The following is a 17,418-nucleotide window of genomic DNA, read 5'->3' as shown; positions in this document are numbered from 1 at the left end:
CTTATCCTGTCTTGACAGAGTTCAAAATAGACTTCGTAGCCTAGTGGAGGATGCCCCTTTTCTCTTCCCTGCAACCTTTTTCCCACAGAAGAGACGTTGCGAGCCTGTCTCTGCTTTATCGTTATTTTCATGGCAAGTACTCATCTGAACTTCAATCTATGGTCCCCCCCCTCGCCAGACTTTCACGAAAAACACTCATCTAGCCAAAACCACTATCAACAATTTCCCACACTCTTTATCTGTGCCTAAACCTAAATGTAGATTCCATGAATAAAGCCTCTTTCTTAGAACTGCACGCCTGTGGAATTCTCTTCCGTTAGCATTCTTTCCAGCTGACTGCAATATGGTTGTCTTCAAGTCAAATGTAAACAAATTCTTGATGAACCGTCCCCCTAAGTAATCCAATTTACAAAATTCCCACTACTTATGTTTACTACGATATAATCACAATGACTATTAACCCTTATCCTCGAGTGGCTTCCAGGCCTGATAAGAGGTGATCCCCTATGCAAAAAACAAAAAAAAAATTATTTAAAAAATTCCTGGTAGTCAGGAGCTTCAAACCCAGCCACGAAACCACCTACAAAGGCTTGTCAAGGGAAGTAACTCACATAATAGCAGAGTGCTGTCCCTTGGACCTAGAAAGTAGTACATTTGATCCAAGCCTGTTACAAATGGAGATTTGATATCTATCTGCCTGAAGCCGATCGGCGTAATCGAAGAATGGGCGACCAAAACCGTCGTCAGTTGAAAATCATTTACTAACGTAAAATTGTTCCGCTTCTCAGATCGGACATCCTGTATTTAGTTAGCAGCAATGTTAAAGTTTTTTTGTTTTTTTTTTGTTTTTTGTTACACTGAAAGTATTATTGCTTAAAAAATCATTTTTTTTTAAAGTTCACACACGCACACACACACACGCGCGCGCGCACGCGCGCACACACAAAATAAAATAAATTATCGGATAATAACCTTTCGTTCAAAAAGTATTTTAGAATTTTAGGGTGGAGAATCTTTATCGATTTAAAATTTAATGTAAAATAATCCCCTATTTCCGAGTCATTCTACCATTTTAGGGCAATTAACCCAATTTTCGGCACCAGCCCCCCTCCTCCTCCCCGTATCGCTCAGAATCTGCTTTTGTTAATTTAACTTCCGAGAGAAATCAGTAAATATTTACTAAAATAAATATATTTCTATAATAACAAAACAGATTTAAACCATTGAAAAGCATTGTATTTTATTTAAAAAATTTTAAAAAAACAAAAACAATAAAACAAAACAACATCGTATTTTATTTTCTAAGTAATATTTTTAATAATAGTTAAACAGATCGAAACCAATGAAAAACATTGTATTCTAATTTTAAAATAAATAAATAAAAATAAAAACATTGTATTCTATTTTTCTAATAAATTTAAAGAATCAATAAATATTTGTAGTGACCACCAACGACCGGAGAATTGGTGACCGACTCACACCTGACAAATCCTATATATCTAATAAACTAATATATTTTTATAATAAGAAAATAGATGCAATCCATTAGAAAAAAAAAAAAAAAATTTAATTTTTTTTATTTTATGCAAAATTTAATCAAGTATTTTACTTATCTTTGTAAAATATAAATTTAAAAAAAAATAAATTTGTTTACAAAAGTTTCATATTTTCTTGCGTGCGAGTTTGCTTATTTGTGTGGGAACATGATGAGAATTGGCAGCCAATCTGATGTTAACGCATCCACCATGAGAGACAAAATAAAAAATCGTCGTTTGCACATGGCTCCACGCATCGCTTCCGCTTGGGAAGAAAAAAAATAAGATAACCACAAAAGAATTATCAACCAATGGCAGAGCTCCGCGCCTAAAATAAAGGCCTAAAATATCACAGTCACTGGGAGCCGGTTTGCCACTATAAAATGAGGGGACCAAAAAGGAGGGAGAGAAGATTCGCCCTGCTGCGTCAGTGAACGCACGGACGGATTCTTCCACCCGACCTAAAGAGATGAAGAAGAAAAAGAAATAAGGCACCAGTGAACTGAAGCCGACTACGCTCTCATGTTATGGGCCAAAACGCCTTCAATTCTAAACAATGCCTAATTCACATAAACCAAAAAAAAAACCTCTGGGCCATATTTGTTTTCCAATAAAAACGGAACTCCCGGTTAGTAACCGGACTATTATTGGTTCCATGCGAGGTTTTTCACCTGACACCGATACGGCTGGAATATAGAGTCATCTATTCTTCCGACTGTTCTATTAATTCTATTATATTTTAATATTTGATTCACTTTATTACACTTTTTCAGACTACTATCTATTCACTTTTTTTCTGTGTCTCAAACTAAACGAAAATTCCATGAACAGAGTTTATTTCCAAGAACGGCTTCCCAGCTGACTATGACATGGTCGTTTAGTGTAATGCAAATAAGTTATTGTTGTTCCGTCTTCTATAATATAAATCATGTATGTATGTATGTATGTATGTATGTATGTATGTCAGGTCATGTCATATGCTACTGGTACCATGTAACCCAGTACTACCTGCCTCATGGTCGGGTCACCGGCGACTAAACTGGTTCCCCCACCAGACTTGTTTGGTGAGGAGGGCGGCTAGTCTCCCTGAAGGATTAAAAACAAGACCTTCCAAAGGGCGAATGAACTCTTTTTCTGGGTCAACGGCCAACTAGCACCGTGTATATTTGTGTGTGTGTATATGTGTATTGGGGTGGAGAGGGCTCCCGTAAGCCGTGGTGAAGGCAACCTTTCTAGGAGAAGCAAATCTCGGATTTAAAAAACCATAAAGCGGAAGACCATTACCCGCATTAAGCTGGTCTGCAGTTTAATTTGTTGCTGGCTATCTTGCTCTTGCTTGTTGCTGGATCTCAACATTTTGAACCGAGAGAGAGACTTAGCTGTCGTACAAAGCTAAGACTCTGTAACATCATATTTGTATAGATACTCCTTCAGACATCTAGGCTCATGGATTTTAAATGTCTGAGGGAGTGGCACTCGTCTGACAAGACGTTGCAATCATCATCATGTATGTATGTATGTATGTCTGCCTAAAACTTCCGACATAGGCGACGGATTTTCACGAGATTGGTATCATTTTGAAGCTCGGCCCTTTGGACGACAAATATCGAAAAATTGGCTACAAACATTAATTCCTTCACCCTCAACTGGGGACTTCGCTACAGAGAGGGGTCGCTTTTTTTCGCCGATATTTTCGAAAGTCATTGCCTCTTTTCGGTTGTCTAGCCTTCATTTAAACCTACGTCACTTCCGGTTTGGCGATGGGCAAAACAGCAAACACGTTTTTTGTTTTTTGGGGGGGTTTTTTCACTTTCTTTTCCTCCTTTGTGGTTTGAGCCTGCTTACTATTGTCTTTTTTTTTTTTTTTGCGCTTTCAATTTTCCTTTCTTTTTTTTTTTTCTTTTTTTTTTTTTCCTCAACCAACACTCTTACATTCACCTCCATCTCCATTTTCTTTTCCACCTTCACGTCACCGATGCAAGCCTGCCTACCTGCCTACTACATTTTTTTTTTTTTTTTTTTTTTTTTGCTCAACACACACCTACAAGCACCCAGGCAGCGCCGGGCACCCAAGCTAGTCCTCTTATATAATTAAACCCTAATCAAATTCCACCAGATCAGTAGATCGTCATTGTGGTGTCTCAGTGCCTACTGTCGTGCGGTGTCTTAAATTACCACCTTCATATTAGTAAACAATAGCCACGCTCGGCGGAAAATAACAGTCACGTGACCGACACGTCATGGGCATGCGTGCTAACGACCTCCTTGAAACATTGAATTTAACTTTTCACAATTAAATAAAAACATCAGGCGTTTAATTCTGAACTAAAGTTAATTCTCGGCCGAGCCTGTCACAATCAAAAGAATTTCAGGTATGCATTGCCTGTGCCTTTATTAATTTCAGTTTGGAATTAAACGTCTGTTGTTTTCGTTTGTGAAAAGAGCAATTGTTTACTAAAATGAAGGCGGTGATTCAACACACCATCACACTACCTAACACTCGTTTACCTTTTTTTAGATATTCATCTGTTGTTCCCCTTCGACTGTGAGGGTTTGTTTTACTATACACATAGGTTCGAAAAAGTTGTCAACAAACAAATATATAACAAATAAATGTTATCAAAGGCAAGATAAGTTACTTTTCTACATAACTGGATAATTTTTTTAGTCTTTTTATTTAATGTAAAATGTTTATTCGGCTCGAAACGCATAGTTTATCGATGTATTTGAAAAATGTAAATGGCAGTCAACTCTATGTTGAATACGTAAGTTTGGGAACATGATTTAAAACTAAAGAACTATACAAAATACTGTTAGAAACCCACTCAATATATGTTACCGTAACATAGGCTGACAGATATTCGGTGGGTTTCTAACAGTATTTTGTATAGTTTTTTAGTTTTAAATCATGTTCCCAAATTTACGTATTCAACATAGAGTTTTTGCAAACATATCGGTAAACACTGTATGCTTTTCGAGCCGAATAAACATGTTACATTAAATAAAAAATCTAAAAACTTATCCAGTTTGGTAGAAAAGTAACTTATCTTGCCTTTGATAACATTTGTTTGTTATATATTTGTTTTTGACAACTTTTTCGATTCTATGTGTACAGTAAAACAAACCCCGACTGTGATTACTCACACTATTCCTCTTACAGCAACCTCCCACCATGTAAGATACATTAGACGCCAACCGACTACTATCTTGTAGGCATTAAGGAAGAAAGTAATAAAACTCTCAACCGGATGTTGACTCGTCGGCTGTCACATACAAAGTGTGTAAACAGGCCACTACGCATAGGCTCCACGCACCCATCTGGTTAAAAAGAGAAAAATAATAAATTTTATTAACCAATGGGAGCGGGGTGTGCTAAAAATAAAATTCATGTTTGTGGGAGCCGGCAAGAAGAAATATATACCCATAATTTTTGTAAACAAGAGAGAAGAAAACACGACACCAACGAAAACAGGACACAGGTGTAGTCAGGCGAGAAGTTACGCCACCATGAAACTGAAAACACTTCTCTCTGTAGACACTACTTGGCCAAAGAAAAAAGGAATAAGTACTCTTTATGAACATTTTTCCTTTTTTTCCTCTGTTTCTTTTTTTTTTTTTTTTTATTACATTTTGGTGTAGGGGGCTACTATCAGGGGAAACATCTACTGGGGTACACTGTAGGGATTTAGGCAGCAAGATGTTGGTTCATGTTGCACTTGAACTTATGCATGTCAGTACAGTTGGGGAAGCAGTGACCTGGAATGGAATTCCAAAGTCTAGCAGTTCTGGGGAAGAAACTACTGGAGTAGAAAGATCTTTTACATCTAGGGATCTCTACAGTGTGGGGGTGGGATTTTGCAGCTTGTCGGGTCTGTCGAGGGTGTTTACGTCGTGGGGGCACAAGTGCTTGCAGTTCATCAGAGCATTCACCATTATAATACTTGTAGAACAGGCAGAGGGATGCAACGTTTCGACGATGGGACAGAGGCTGAAGCTTAGATGCCAGTTTAGGGCCTTATCAGATTTGCGACTCTCTTTTGAACCCTGTCAAGGAGCGAGAGACTAGTAGCCAATGCACCAGCCCAAATATGACAGCAATACTCCATACATGGGCGAATAGTGGCCTTGTAGAGGTACAGGATACTTTCGAGTGTTAGAAGTTTTCTAGCACGGTAGAAAGAGCCCACCTTCCTCGCAGCGGCCCTGGCAATGCTCTCGATGTAATTGTTCCAGCTCATGTTTCCTGTGAACGTTAGGCCAAGGAGCTTGAGAGACGTACTCTCAGATAAAGAGTCGTTGGCCATTGCTATAGGTGGTAGAGAAGGTTTCTTGTAATTATTGAATGAAACCAGTTTTGTCTTGGTGGCATTGAACGTGACCATCCATTTTTGTCCCCATTCCACTACTGATTGGAGGTCATCCTCTAGTGTTTCTGCCATTACTTTAGATATATGTTCATTTGTTTTTCTTCCAACATTTTACTTTAACGACACATGAAAATTAACTTTTTTTGAACATTCAATCTAGTCTTTTATTGTTGATAAAAATTATTCAAAACTTTAAATGTTCATATTTTGTCTTGTGTTAAACAGAGTTTCTATTTCGTACTTTTTCATTGTTGTAATACACGAAACAACCTATGATCTGAAATAAATAATCTACATAGTTTCAATAAATGTCTCGTTGTGTACAGACATATTTTCTTTTATCCTTCCAAAATGCTAATTCAACACTAACAAGAATTTGCATATAAACTACGAAGATATCAAAATAATATAAAACTCATAGCTTCTGGGCGTTGATAAGTGATGACCCTCAAAAATTAAAAATAAATAAATAACATTGTTGCATTTTTTTATATACAGAGTGGAACGATAAAATTATCGCCCTAAAGAAAACAACACTACAGCTTTATTTTAAAACTTTTATTGAAAAAATCAATTCAAGTGACTTGATTATGTTGTAGAGCTGACATCTATTCAATGTGGCTGACTTCAGCATTAATTATCACCTCGATACAGTCCAGAACTTTTCCACAAGTGCCGGCGGGAACTTTGTGACTATTCGGCGGATGGCGATGATCAGGCTAACTTTGATGTTGTGGAAGGTCATGTTGGTGATGTTCTCAACGTATGACCAAATAAAGTAGTCCAGCTGGTTCAGATCGGGGAAGGAGAAGAGGCAATGAGAGAAGAGTACAAAGTCGTAGCACTCTTTCTGAAGCCAAGCCAGGGTCTCTTTGGACTTGTGGGCCGGCGCCAAATTCTGCTGCCACACCCAGTGTCTGCCAGCGACCACGTGATTGCATCAGGGGATCACTACACTCTTCAGCACATCCAGGTACATTTTGGTGTTGACTTGCAAGCCGATTTCGAAGATGTGAGGTGACATGATGTGGCCCTCATTTAAAACCACACCAAAGATCATAACCGTGGCCAGAAACTTTGTTTTCATCACCCTGCGCACATCCTTGTTATTCGTGACAATCCAGCGATGCATTTTGAGGGTCCTGGATCGGTAGAGAGGGTACTTAGATTAGTAGAGAGCATGAGTTGTACAGTGGCGCATCTCCAATCTCGCTCGTTGAACATTGTGTCACTTTCAGACATGATCGAAGGCTCCTATCGCTCTTTGAATTTATACACAATTGGCTAACTAGTAGATGGTCTGTAACAAAAGAAAATCAAACGGAAATGGAATCATGTTGTATTTTCTAAGGCGACAATTTTATCGTTCCACCCTGTATCTAAGACTATATGTAACAACATTTTTTTTTGGAGGGGGGGGGGGTTCAAATGCAAATTAAGAATGCAAATTACCCGTGTCCCATCATCTTGCAGATGACCATGGCATCTCTGTTTCCGAATTCGTCATCACAGATACTCCCTTTCATGCCGGCACGTGTAATTTCAACTCTCCCCACGAGGTCCGAACTTCCGCCAACAAGCTTGATTTCCACTTCTGTAAAAAGAACGGAGTAATAATAACAACAAAAAAAAACATTATTGGTTCTTGTTCAAAATCCCCCCCCCCATTTAAAAAAAAAAAGAAGAAACATCTGTCACGTGGTGCATATGAGCGAGCGGGAAAATATCAACAGCAGCAGAGGATGGCTTGCTTACGAAGAGATTAGCAGCAGCAGCAAATTGAGAGGAGGAAGGAAAAGGGGGAGAAAAAAGAGATTAGCAGCAGCAGCAAATTGAGAGGGGTGCGCAAGAAGAGGGAGGAAAAAGAAGAAAAAAAAACGCACCACGTGATAGAAGAAAGCTGATGTCAAAGAAAATGGATCTTTTTTTTTTTTGTTTTTTTCCATGTCCGTCGACACAAATGAAATTTTATTAATATTAATATTGTTATCTTTTTGCATTTTTTGATATAAATAAAAAATGTTTTAAAATTGGGTTTAAGTAGGAACACCCCCCCCCCGCCCACCACACACACACATAAATACAAATTTAAAAGGGTAACTATAATAAAAGATGCTGGCCGAGAGAGAAATCTTTTAAAATTTCCAATAGAGACGAGATGGATCAACCAACCTCACCATCCCCCCTTCTTTTTGAGTTGGCCTTGTGCCTAAATTTTTTGTTCATTTTCCCAATTGTATTTTTTTTTTTTCCTATGAATAAAAAATTTAATATCTCAAAGGACAGCTCGGAGAATAAAATTGTACACCGGGCAAAATGGCGAGAGATATTTATGCAGTGTCGAAACAATTATAATCGTAATGAAAAAACATTTGTTAAAAAAGAAAAAAATGTCGATCCGGATTTTTATTTATTTATTTCCAGTTTTATTTACACATCTGTATGCTGTACGTACCGGTGATGAAACGAAAATATCACATTCCAAAAATCACGTGAACTGATCAAGTAGTTTTATTCATTTTTAAACGATTAATGGGAATTCGTAGACATTACAATATAAATGATGCAACTACACTATGATAGCGAATTTCGAAATTTTTAATATTGAATTTCCAGATAAACCAATGGTGTCTACTTAACTGTCATGTTGCAGTTGTGAATATATCTAAAAATTACGAAAAACGATCAGATAGATACAAGTTATTAATGAAAACAATTTTGACGAAATTTAGAGAAAACAAAATGTTTTACTAAACAAAACACTGGAGAGTTCCAAGGGAAATGTCGTGTAACTATTGTCATTTTTTTTTTTTTTTATAAACTGTGCGTTTATAATCATAAATATGAACTACTTACCGTTTTTAGCATAACTGAGTTACTTCCCCTTGTTATTGTGTCACGTGTCCTCAAAACAATATGGCGTGGGATTTTATGTTAAAGATCGAAAACTCGTATTTTTGTAGTTTTTTCAATAAGGTGATAATATTTAAGTATTTCTGACATGCCAATTAAGTTGATATCATGGTTTTTAGTTTAAATTGACACGAAAAGTCAGTAGATACCATTGTTTTTTAATCGATGTTTTCGTTTTCCAAATTTCGCTATTATAGTGTAGTTAGACCATATACATTTAGTATATATATGAATTATTGATGAGTTATCTCCTTTTGTTTTTTTGATTTTTTGTTTTTCAAAATAGTGGACAGGCTTGAGATTTGACATAAGAGGTATTGAGATTTGGGAAAATCTTTTTAATCGGTTTCCGGCAAGAAATTTGGCTGCCAATGGAGTCAAAGTTCAACGATTTGATCTTTGAAAACTCTACCAAGCTCCTCCGCCAATTTTGGGTCTAAACACTTGAAATTTTAGATGTAGGTTACATCGAAATGGATCAAACTTTTTAATTTGATTTGAGACCAAAGCAATAAATGTTAAGGGGTCAAAATCAGAGTCAAAATAAAAAAATTGACCTCTGCGGTTTCTACCAAATTACTCAGTCAATTCTTGGTTGGTTGGTTTGTTGTTTTTGTTTTACGGCATATCAACCCTTTTCGGGTTATTTAATGCCGAATTTAAAGATTTTGAAGAAAAAATTTCTTAATAGAATATATTTGTTTTCAAGTCGGTTTCTATTTAACCCATAGTTGGGACCCTAACAAGTACTACCACTCCGGGTCAGAGTGAACCTGGGAGCAATGGCAATTAAAGGGTGGCTCCACACTCCCCAAAGCCCGCAAGCTGGGGTCTCACCACTGGATATAGTTTAAGGTCATATCTAGGACCCATCAGGTCTAAACATTTGAAAATTTACATAAAGTGTATTCAGATATAGGGCAAGCTTTGTAATTGTTTTGGGGCGAAAATTTTGCTGCCAAGGGGTCACAGTTCAAAAGATTTGACCTTTGCGGTCTCTAGCAAACTATTCAGTCAATTTTGTGTCGAAACATTTGAAATTTTATATAAAGGGTATTCAGATATGCAGCAAGCTTTTCAATCAGTTTTAAGGCGAAAATTTGGCTGCCAAGAAGCCAACATTGACAGAGTTGACCTTTGCAGACTCTACCAAACTCCTCCGCCAATTTTGAATCTGAACACTTGAAATAGTTACTCAATTTTTTTTATTTAAAAACAAAACTACTTGACCAAGTTGCGTTTTGTCACGGGGAAAGTACATCACACTGATTTTCCTGTATTTTTGGTCTTTTAGATACTGCAGAAATGCAAGAAAGGAACCCACCTCTAACTCGCATCTTTTGTTCCTTCTCCCATTCTCTCTCCTTTGGGGTCTCTTCCTGTCTGACTTACTTTAGCCTTATGCTGATGGTCACTGTTCAGCCACCCAGAAGAGTCATCCAGTTAAGACTGTCTAGTCAAAGGGATTTTATTTGGAACTAATCTAAGAAAGTTATTTCTCCCCTCAGAAGTCGATTCCAGCATGCCTTTAACATTAAATGAGCTATTTACACTTTCAAACAAAGAGAATATTTCTTGGGTGGTCTGACTTTGGCCAGAGATATTTTCTATTTGCTATAATCTTTCGCCAAACATCTATCACTGCCACATACTGCACAACGCATGTTTAGAAAGTTTTTTGCACCCCAAAGCATAACGATTTATGATTATGTCTAACATGGCACTATAGGTAGTTGGGCAACAAAATGCCTGTTCACATTACATTTAAACCTCAGCAAGCTAGCACAGTTAGAGAAGCAAGAAACAAGGAAGAAATTCCAAAGTGTAGCTATCTGAGGAAAGAAACTATAAGTGTAGAAGGCTTTCCGGCACCTAGGGATCTGAACAATTAAGGGGTGAGATTTTGCTGCTTGACGAGTTAATTGAGAGTATGTATGTCGAGGTGACACAAATGCCATGAGCTCATTAGAGCATATTCCATTACAGGTCAATCTGAAGGTACACTTAATTAACATCAAATCGTTGTAAACCTCGGGATTCCACTTTTCACTGTTAACTGAGTGATTTCTCTAATTCATCAGCGAGGGGAAATAATTTATTTCATGGTGTACTTACTGCATTTTTTCTCATCGCTCCCGTCTGGACAGTCGTTGTCTCCGTCGCACACAAATGAGTTAGGGATGCATTTATTGCCTTCAGAACAGGTGAACTCGTTATTCTTACAAACTGAAAAAGAAAAGAAACAAAATTTGTTTGCATTTGACTTGAAAACGGCTATGGGTACTTATGCAGAGAAGGACCCGTTTCTCTGGGAATGTTGCAGTGGCATATTCTGGCTAGTTACATGTGTATTATTCTTACACCCCTACTGCCTGGAATAATGAGCTATTCCATGACGTCACTTTTGTCCATGACGTCACTTCCGGGAAACGAGGACGGTTGATGGTCAGAGACGACCATGCTAAGTGGCCTCCTTCACTTCAGGAAATCACACTTAGCTTCTTTTCACTTTAAAACCGAATCTTTGAATTCTTTTTAAAACCTCGTGTATGTGTTTGCGATGCTCGTCTGTGGATTTACTGGCAATGATGATGTCGTCCAAGTAGGCGCAAGTGGACGACATCATCATGGCCAGTAAATCGATGGACACATACACAAGGTTTTTAAAAGATTTGAAAGATTCGGTTTTAAAGTGAAAAGAAGCTGACTTCCTGAGGAACGAGATAAAACACCTAATTGATAAAAATGGTAGACATCCCGACCCCGAGAGGGCAGAAAACATAAAGTGCAAGCACCCCAAAGCTTTCTGAGACTGGCTAACTACGACCAAGTCTTCATAAAGGACATGCATGAAATAATGAATAATGAACTATTCCATGACGTCACTTCCGCCCATGACGTCACTTCCGGGGAACAAGGACCGGTTTACAAATCAATCAAAATATAAACAGAAATATAAAAATGAAATGTGCTTCTTCAATGTGACACGTCATTTATTGGTATTTCTTAAAAGAACTCTTAGCAAGCTCTTAAGGACCCTAAGGTTCCGTGAATCCCTGGTTGTGAAATCCTGGCTCTATATATATATACAGAGAGAGAGAGAGAGAGAGAGAGAGAGAGAGAGAGAGAGAGATGATAAAGGAACAAAGCAAGTTATATGTCATCAACGTTTCATCATTTTATATATATATATATATATATACACACACACGTTATATATATATATATATATATATATATATATATATATATATATACGTGAACGTGTCTGTCTGTGTGTCTGTGTCTGTGTACATTTCTCTACGCAATAACTCTGTCAATTTTCAGTCTACAGACTCGAAATTTGATATACAGGGTACTGAGATTTGGGAAAATCTTTGTAATCCGTTTTCGGCCAGAAATGTAGCTATTAAGGGGTCAAAATTCAACGATTTGACTTTTGAGAACTCTACCAAACTCCTCCGACAATTTTGAGTATAAACACTTGAAATTTTAGATATAGATTCCTTGGACATGGATCTAACTTAATAACTTGAGTTGAGCCCAAAACAATAAATTTTAAGGGGTCAAAGTTTAAAAAAATTGACCGCTTTTTTTTTTTTTTTGCTCAACATACACCTCCAAACACCCGGGCAACGCTGGGCACGCATGCTAGGATATATATATATATATATATATATATATATATATATATATATATATATATATATATATATATATATTAGTGGCGTATCTAGGGTATGGCAGGCATGGCCCGTGCCATGGGCGCCACTCTGACATGGGCGCAAAAATTGGTTGACAAAAATTAAAATTAGTAGTTAGGTATATCTAAGGTATAAATTATTAAGAAGGGGCGCACATTCAAACTTTGCCATGGGCGCCATTTTACATAGGTACGCCACTGATATATATATATATATATATATATATATATATATATATATATATATATATATATATATATATATATTTCATAAGCGACGGGCACGCAGAGAGTATGGCCGTCACCAACTAGTCCAGCAGTTGAGCAAAGATATTGCTCAATTTACATTTTCCATGTATTTTTGTTAATACATATTGTACTCCCTCGTCAATTATTCAAATACTTACATCACAACACACAGTATCTTTGTATTCATGGCTATTGTTAGATACTATATCCCGTAGCTTTCCTCACGTTTAATGTTTGTAGGTATAAAAATAATTATCAATACGAGATGTCTTCAATAAGTTTAATTATTAAATAACGGGAACTGTGGAAAAACCACAGGGGACTCATTCATCTCTATATAAATACAATGAACTCATTTTTCTCGTCTGATTTTGACCTTAATAGGATTAAAAATGAAGATATTTCATGCAAATATAATATGCACAAACGGCAGAACAATATCTGAGGTGTGTTATAGGCTTATTATTTCTCAAATTCCTCGATAATCTTAGATTTCTATACTTTTTCTGCTGAGAAGTCACGGCCAAAATCGGTTAAGATCAATGGAAGTGGTAAAATATTTTCTCTCTTATAAATTCCTCCTCCCCCTGCCACCACTTAACACCGTTTGGGGATCGTTCACAAGGAACAGTTGAGAAGAGAACACCGGTTTGGCTTCGTAGTTCTTTCATGTGAAGTTATTTAAAATCACTAAACTAAGCTGCAGTGCTCTGTGGCGTAGTGGTTAGCGTGCTGGACAATTCACATTATATTTTCACGTTCGCGCCGACCTACCGTAGTCGTTTTTTTTTTTGTTTTTTTTCCTAAACAACTGGAATGGACTTTTCTTGGTGGCCGAACTGTTAACGTTGCAGATGTTTTTGTTTTTTTTCACACTTTATTTTCCTACTTTTACTCATGACTCCGGGTTTGATCCTTCCTACTTACCTACCATAACATTTTTTAAAACTCTCCCCCCCCCGTCCCGGAAACAAACACTCGGGCAACGCCGGGTACCCCCGCTAGTATATAATATATTGATGTTGGCATTCTGTAGATGTTCAGTGTAAATGGAGGCGCTCTTATATTATTGTAGCTCTTTTGTTAAAACTGCAAAAGTATTTATCTAAGCTAGCAGAGACGCCTGGCATAACCTGTTCGTAAAGTACACTTAAATACAATGTTTTAATTCTTGCGGATATCGTTTATATTATTATAGAGTTAATGTTCTATCGATTTTTGTATATTATAAAGTGTCGATTTCAAAAATAAAAAGTATATCCATATGACTTGGATGCATCAGCGTAGGCCACAGTCGGGGATATTATGCCTACTTTAAAAATAGACTAACGGCTAAAAAACCTAACTTACTATAAAAATACAAATAGATTTTAAAAATTAAAAAAAAAAGGTTTAAAAACAAAGGCAACAAAAGTGATTTGATTTAATTGTTTTTATCTATAAAAGTAAACATTCAAGAAAATTGTGTGTGTGTGTGAATGTGTGTGTGTGTGTGTGCTAGAGAAGGGGAGAAAGATATATTGGAAATACATGTGTTTTTTTAAGTTCAAAGGTTAAAATTACGTCAGCAACGAAGGAGATTCTTATAGTGAATAGCGTGTTTAAAACATTATAAAAGAAAGCAAGTAAACTGGTTAATGAATTTTTGTTTAATGATTTTTTCTCTCTTATACTTTTCGATCTTACAGGACTGAAATGACATATGCATTAAGTGAACTTGACGCCAGGTGAAATAATATGTCTCTTTGTTGCGTCATATTTCAATTTTAGTAACCGTTTGTTTATATAGTGAAGAACTGGATTCCAAAATATGAGAATTATCAGAGCTCAGCCAATCAGAATGGGCGGGCTATGGGAAGGGAGGCGTTATTATTTTTGAATCGGAAATTGGAAAGACTATGTTAGATCTATCTATGTATGAGCCAGTTGGGATTGATGTAATCACAGAATTTGTGGAACATGTAGAATTCCTCCCGGTAACAACTGGTAGTAGTGGTAGGACTAAATATTTAGAGAGAAAAATAAGGACTCCTTCCTCTAACGATGATGCAATTGTGATGATGTTGCTCGTAGGATGCAATGTAGTATTTTATTATCACGACTGAATGTGTCTGAAATGGTGTTTGAAACCTATATAAGATAGTGGCTATTAGCCTAGATGCATTGAATTTGTATGTGGCATCTGTTGTTGCAAACCTACAACACTTTTGTCCTGAGGGTAATTGCTGCAGCGACTTTATTAATATAGACATTATTTATTAATAATACGAATAAACAACTAAAATTCAGAAATGCATCCCCTTCTACTCAATACAGAGGAAAAAGTTAAGGGAACCTAAATGAAGGAATAAATTAAAGAAATCTCAGTCTGTCAATGTGCCTGTTCTACTGTTAATGGTGAATGCTCTGACGAACTGTAAGCACTTGCGCCCCCACGATGTAAATACCCTTGACAAACCCGACAAGCAGTTTAATCCCACCCCTACACAGTAGAGATCCCTAAATGTAATAGAGCGTTCTACTTCAGTAGTTTCTCCCAGAAATGCTAGATTTTGGAATTCCTTCCGGGTCCCTGCTTCCCCAACTTTACTGATATGCAGAAGTTCAAGTGTAACGTGAACCGACATCTTGCTGCCCAACTCCCTACATAGTATCCCAGTAGCTCATGTCCCTGATAGTAGCCCCCTATACCAAAGTGGCAATATGCCTTGTTTGGGGTGAAAATGTAATAAAAAAAGGAATATATATATATATATATATATATATATATTAATATATATATATTAATATATATATATATATTAATATATATATTAATATATATATATTAATATATATATATTAATATATATATATATATATAAATATATATATATTAATATATATATAAATATATATATATTAATATATATATAAATATATATATATTAATATATATATATAAATATATATATATTAATATATATATATATAAATATATATATATTGATATATATATAAATATATATATATTAATATATATATATATAAATATATATATATTAATATATATATATATGAATATACATTAATATATATATATAAATATACATTAATATATATATATAAATATATATATATAAATATATATATATATTAATATACATTAATATATATATATAAATATATATATATTAATATATATATATTAATATATATATATAAATATATATATATTAATATATATATATTAATATATATATATATATTAATATATATATATATTAATATATATATATATTAATATATATATATTAATATATATATAAATATATATATATTAATATATATATATATTAACATATATATATATTAATATATATATATTAATATATATATATTAATATATATTAACATATATATATATATTAATATATATATATTAATATATATTAACATATATATATTAATATATATATATTAATATATATATATTAATATATATTAATATATATATATTAATATATATTAATATATATATATTAATATATATTAATATATATATATATATATATATATATATATATATATATATATAGTAAGTTAGAAAATGTATTTGTCGATTAAGCTACACTGAATATTCCGCGTTTCATCCACTCTAGGATTCTTCAGGCTTAAGCGCATAAGCCTGAAGAGTCCTATAGTTGGATGAAACGCGGAATATTCAGTGTAGCTTAATCGCCACATACATTTTATAACTTACTAACTAGCTCTACCTACGTATTGCGCACTTTTTAAGTAAATAATTACAGTTTACGCATAAATCTATACTTTCGTATATTAATTTTATGTGAATAAATTAAGTAGTTATATATATATATATATATATATATATATATATATATATATTGATATATATATATATATATTGATATATATATATATGTATATTAATATACAGGGTGTCCGTAAAGTTACTATACAGTCTTACAAGTTACTATACAGACACCCTGTAATATATTAACAGTACAGTAAGATATTGTATTGTAAAACAATAAGACTATATAGTAACTTTACGGACACCCTTTATATTAATATACATATATATATATATATATATAGATATGTGTATATATATATATAGATATGTGTATATATATATATATATATATATATATTGCAATGCTAAAACAAGGAGTTAAATAATATTAACAACAACAATAACAATAATAATAATAATAATAATAAGTGTTGTGTGTGTGTGTATATATATATATATATACACACACACAAACTCATAACTTTTTCTCTGCTCGTATCGCACCTCTATTCGTGTCGATAAATGTCAAAGGTAAAAAACTGACCTTTCTCCACGTGACAAACAATCCCGACGACTTCGTGTGCTTTACAATTGTGATTTCCCCATGGATCCCGTTTGCATTGCAAGAGGCTGGTCTCATTTCCTTTACAGTTGACATTCGAGAGGAAGAAATCACGGTCTCCGTCAGAGATGGTGTACGACAAATATGCACTGTCGGCAGATCTAAATGAACAGAATGAAAAACAAATGTCGAAGTGATTGACCACAGTAGGGGATTACCTGTAGTTCCATTTATTTGCTAGGCACCTTGTTAATCTATCATATAAAGAGAAACTGTCTGTCTGTTTAAAT

The 17,418-nt window shown here is 34.8% G+C and overlaps 1 protein-coding gene across 3 annotated transcripts in view; it reads right to left on the bottom strand.

Moving 5' to 3' along the window:
- LOC145266351 (serine protease svh-1-like) overlaps positions 1 to 17,418 on the bottom strand; it is a 228,974-nt gene that overhangs the window by 44,033 nt on the left and 167,523 nt on the right. For all 3 annotated transcript variants that reach the window (XM_080121964.1, XM_080121966.1, XM_080121965.1), the window contains 3 exons: positions 17,111 to 17,289; positions 10,931 to 11,041; positions 7,355 to 7,496 (listed from right to left, as the gene is read on the bottom strand). In XM_080121964.1, coding sequence (XP_079978090.1) covers positions 7,355 to 7,496; positions 10,931 to 11,041; positions 17,111 to 17,289 — 432 coding nt within the window. The remainder of the gene's footprint in view (positions 1 to 7,354; positions 7,497 to 10,930; positions 11,042 to 17,110; positions 17,290 to 17,418) is intronic.

The sequence above is a fragment of the Euprymna scolopes genome, chromosome 41 (genome assembly GCF_053919585.1).
Source record: "Euprymna scolopes isolate OS-2025 chromosome 41, ASM5391958v1, whole genome shotgun sequence".
In the NCBI taxonomy this organism is placed as follows: domain Eukaryota; kingdom Metazoa; phylum Mollusca; class Cephalopoda; order Sepiida; family Sepiolidae; genus Euprymna; species Euprymna scolopes.
The sequence above is the reverse complement of the archived record's forward strand: the minus strand, read 5'-3'. Positions and strand labels throughout refer to the sequence as shown.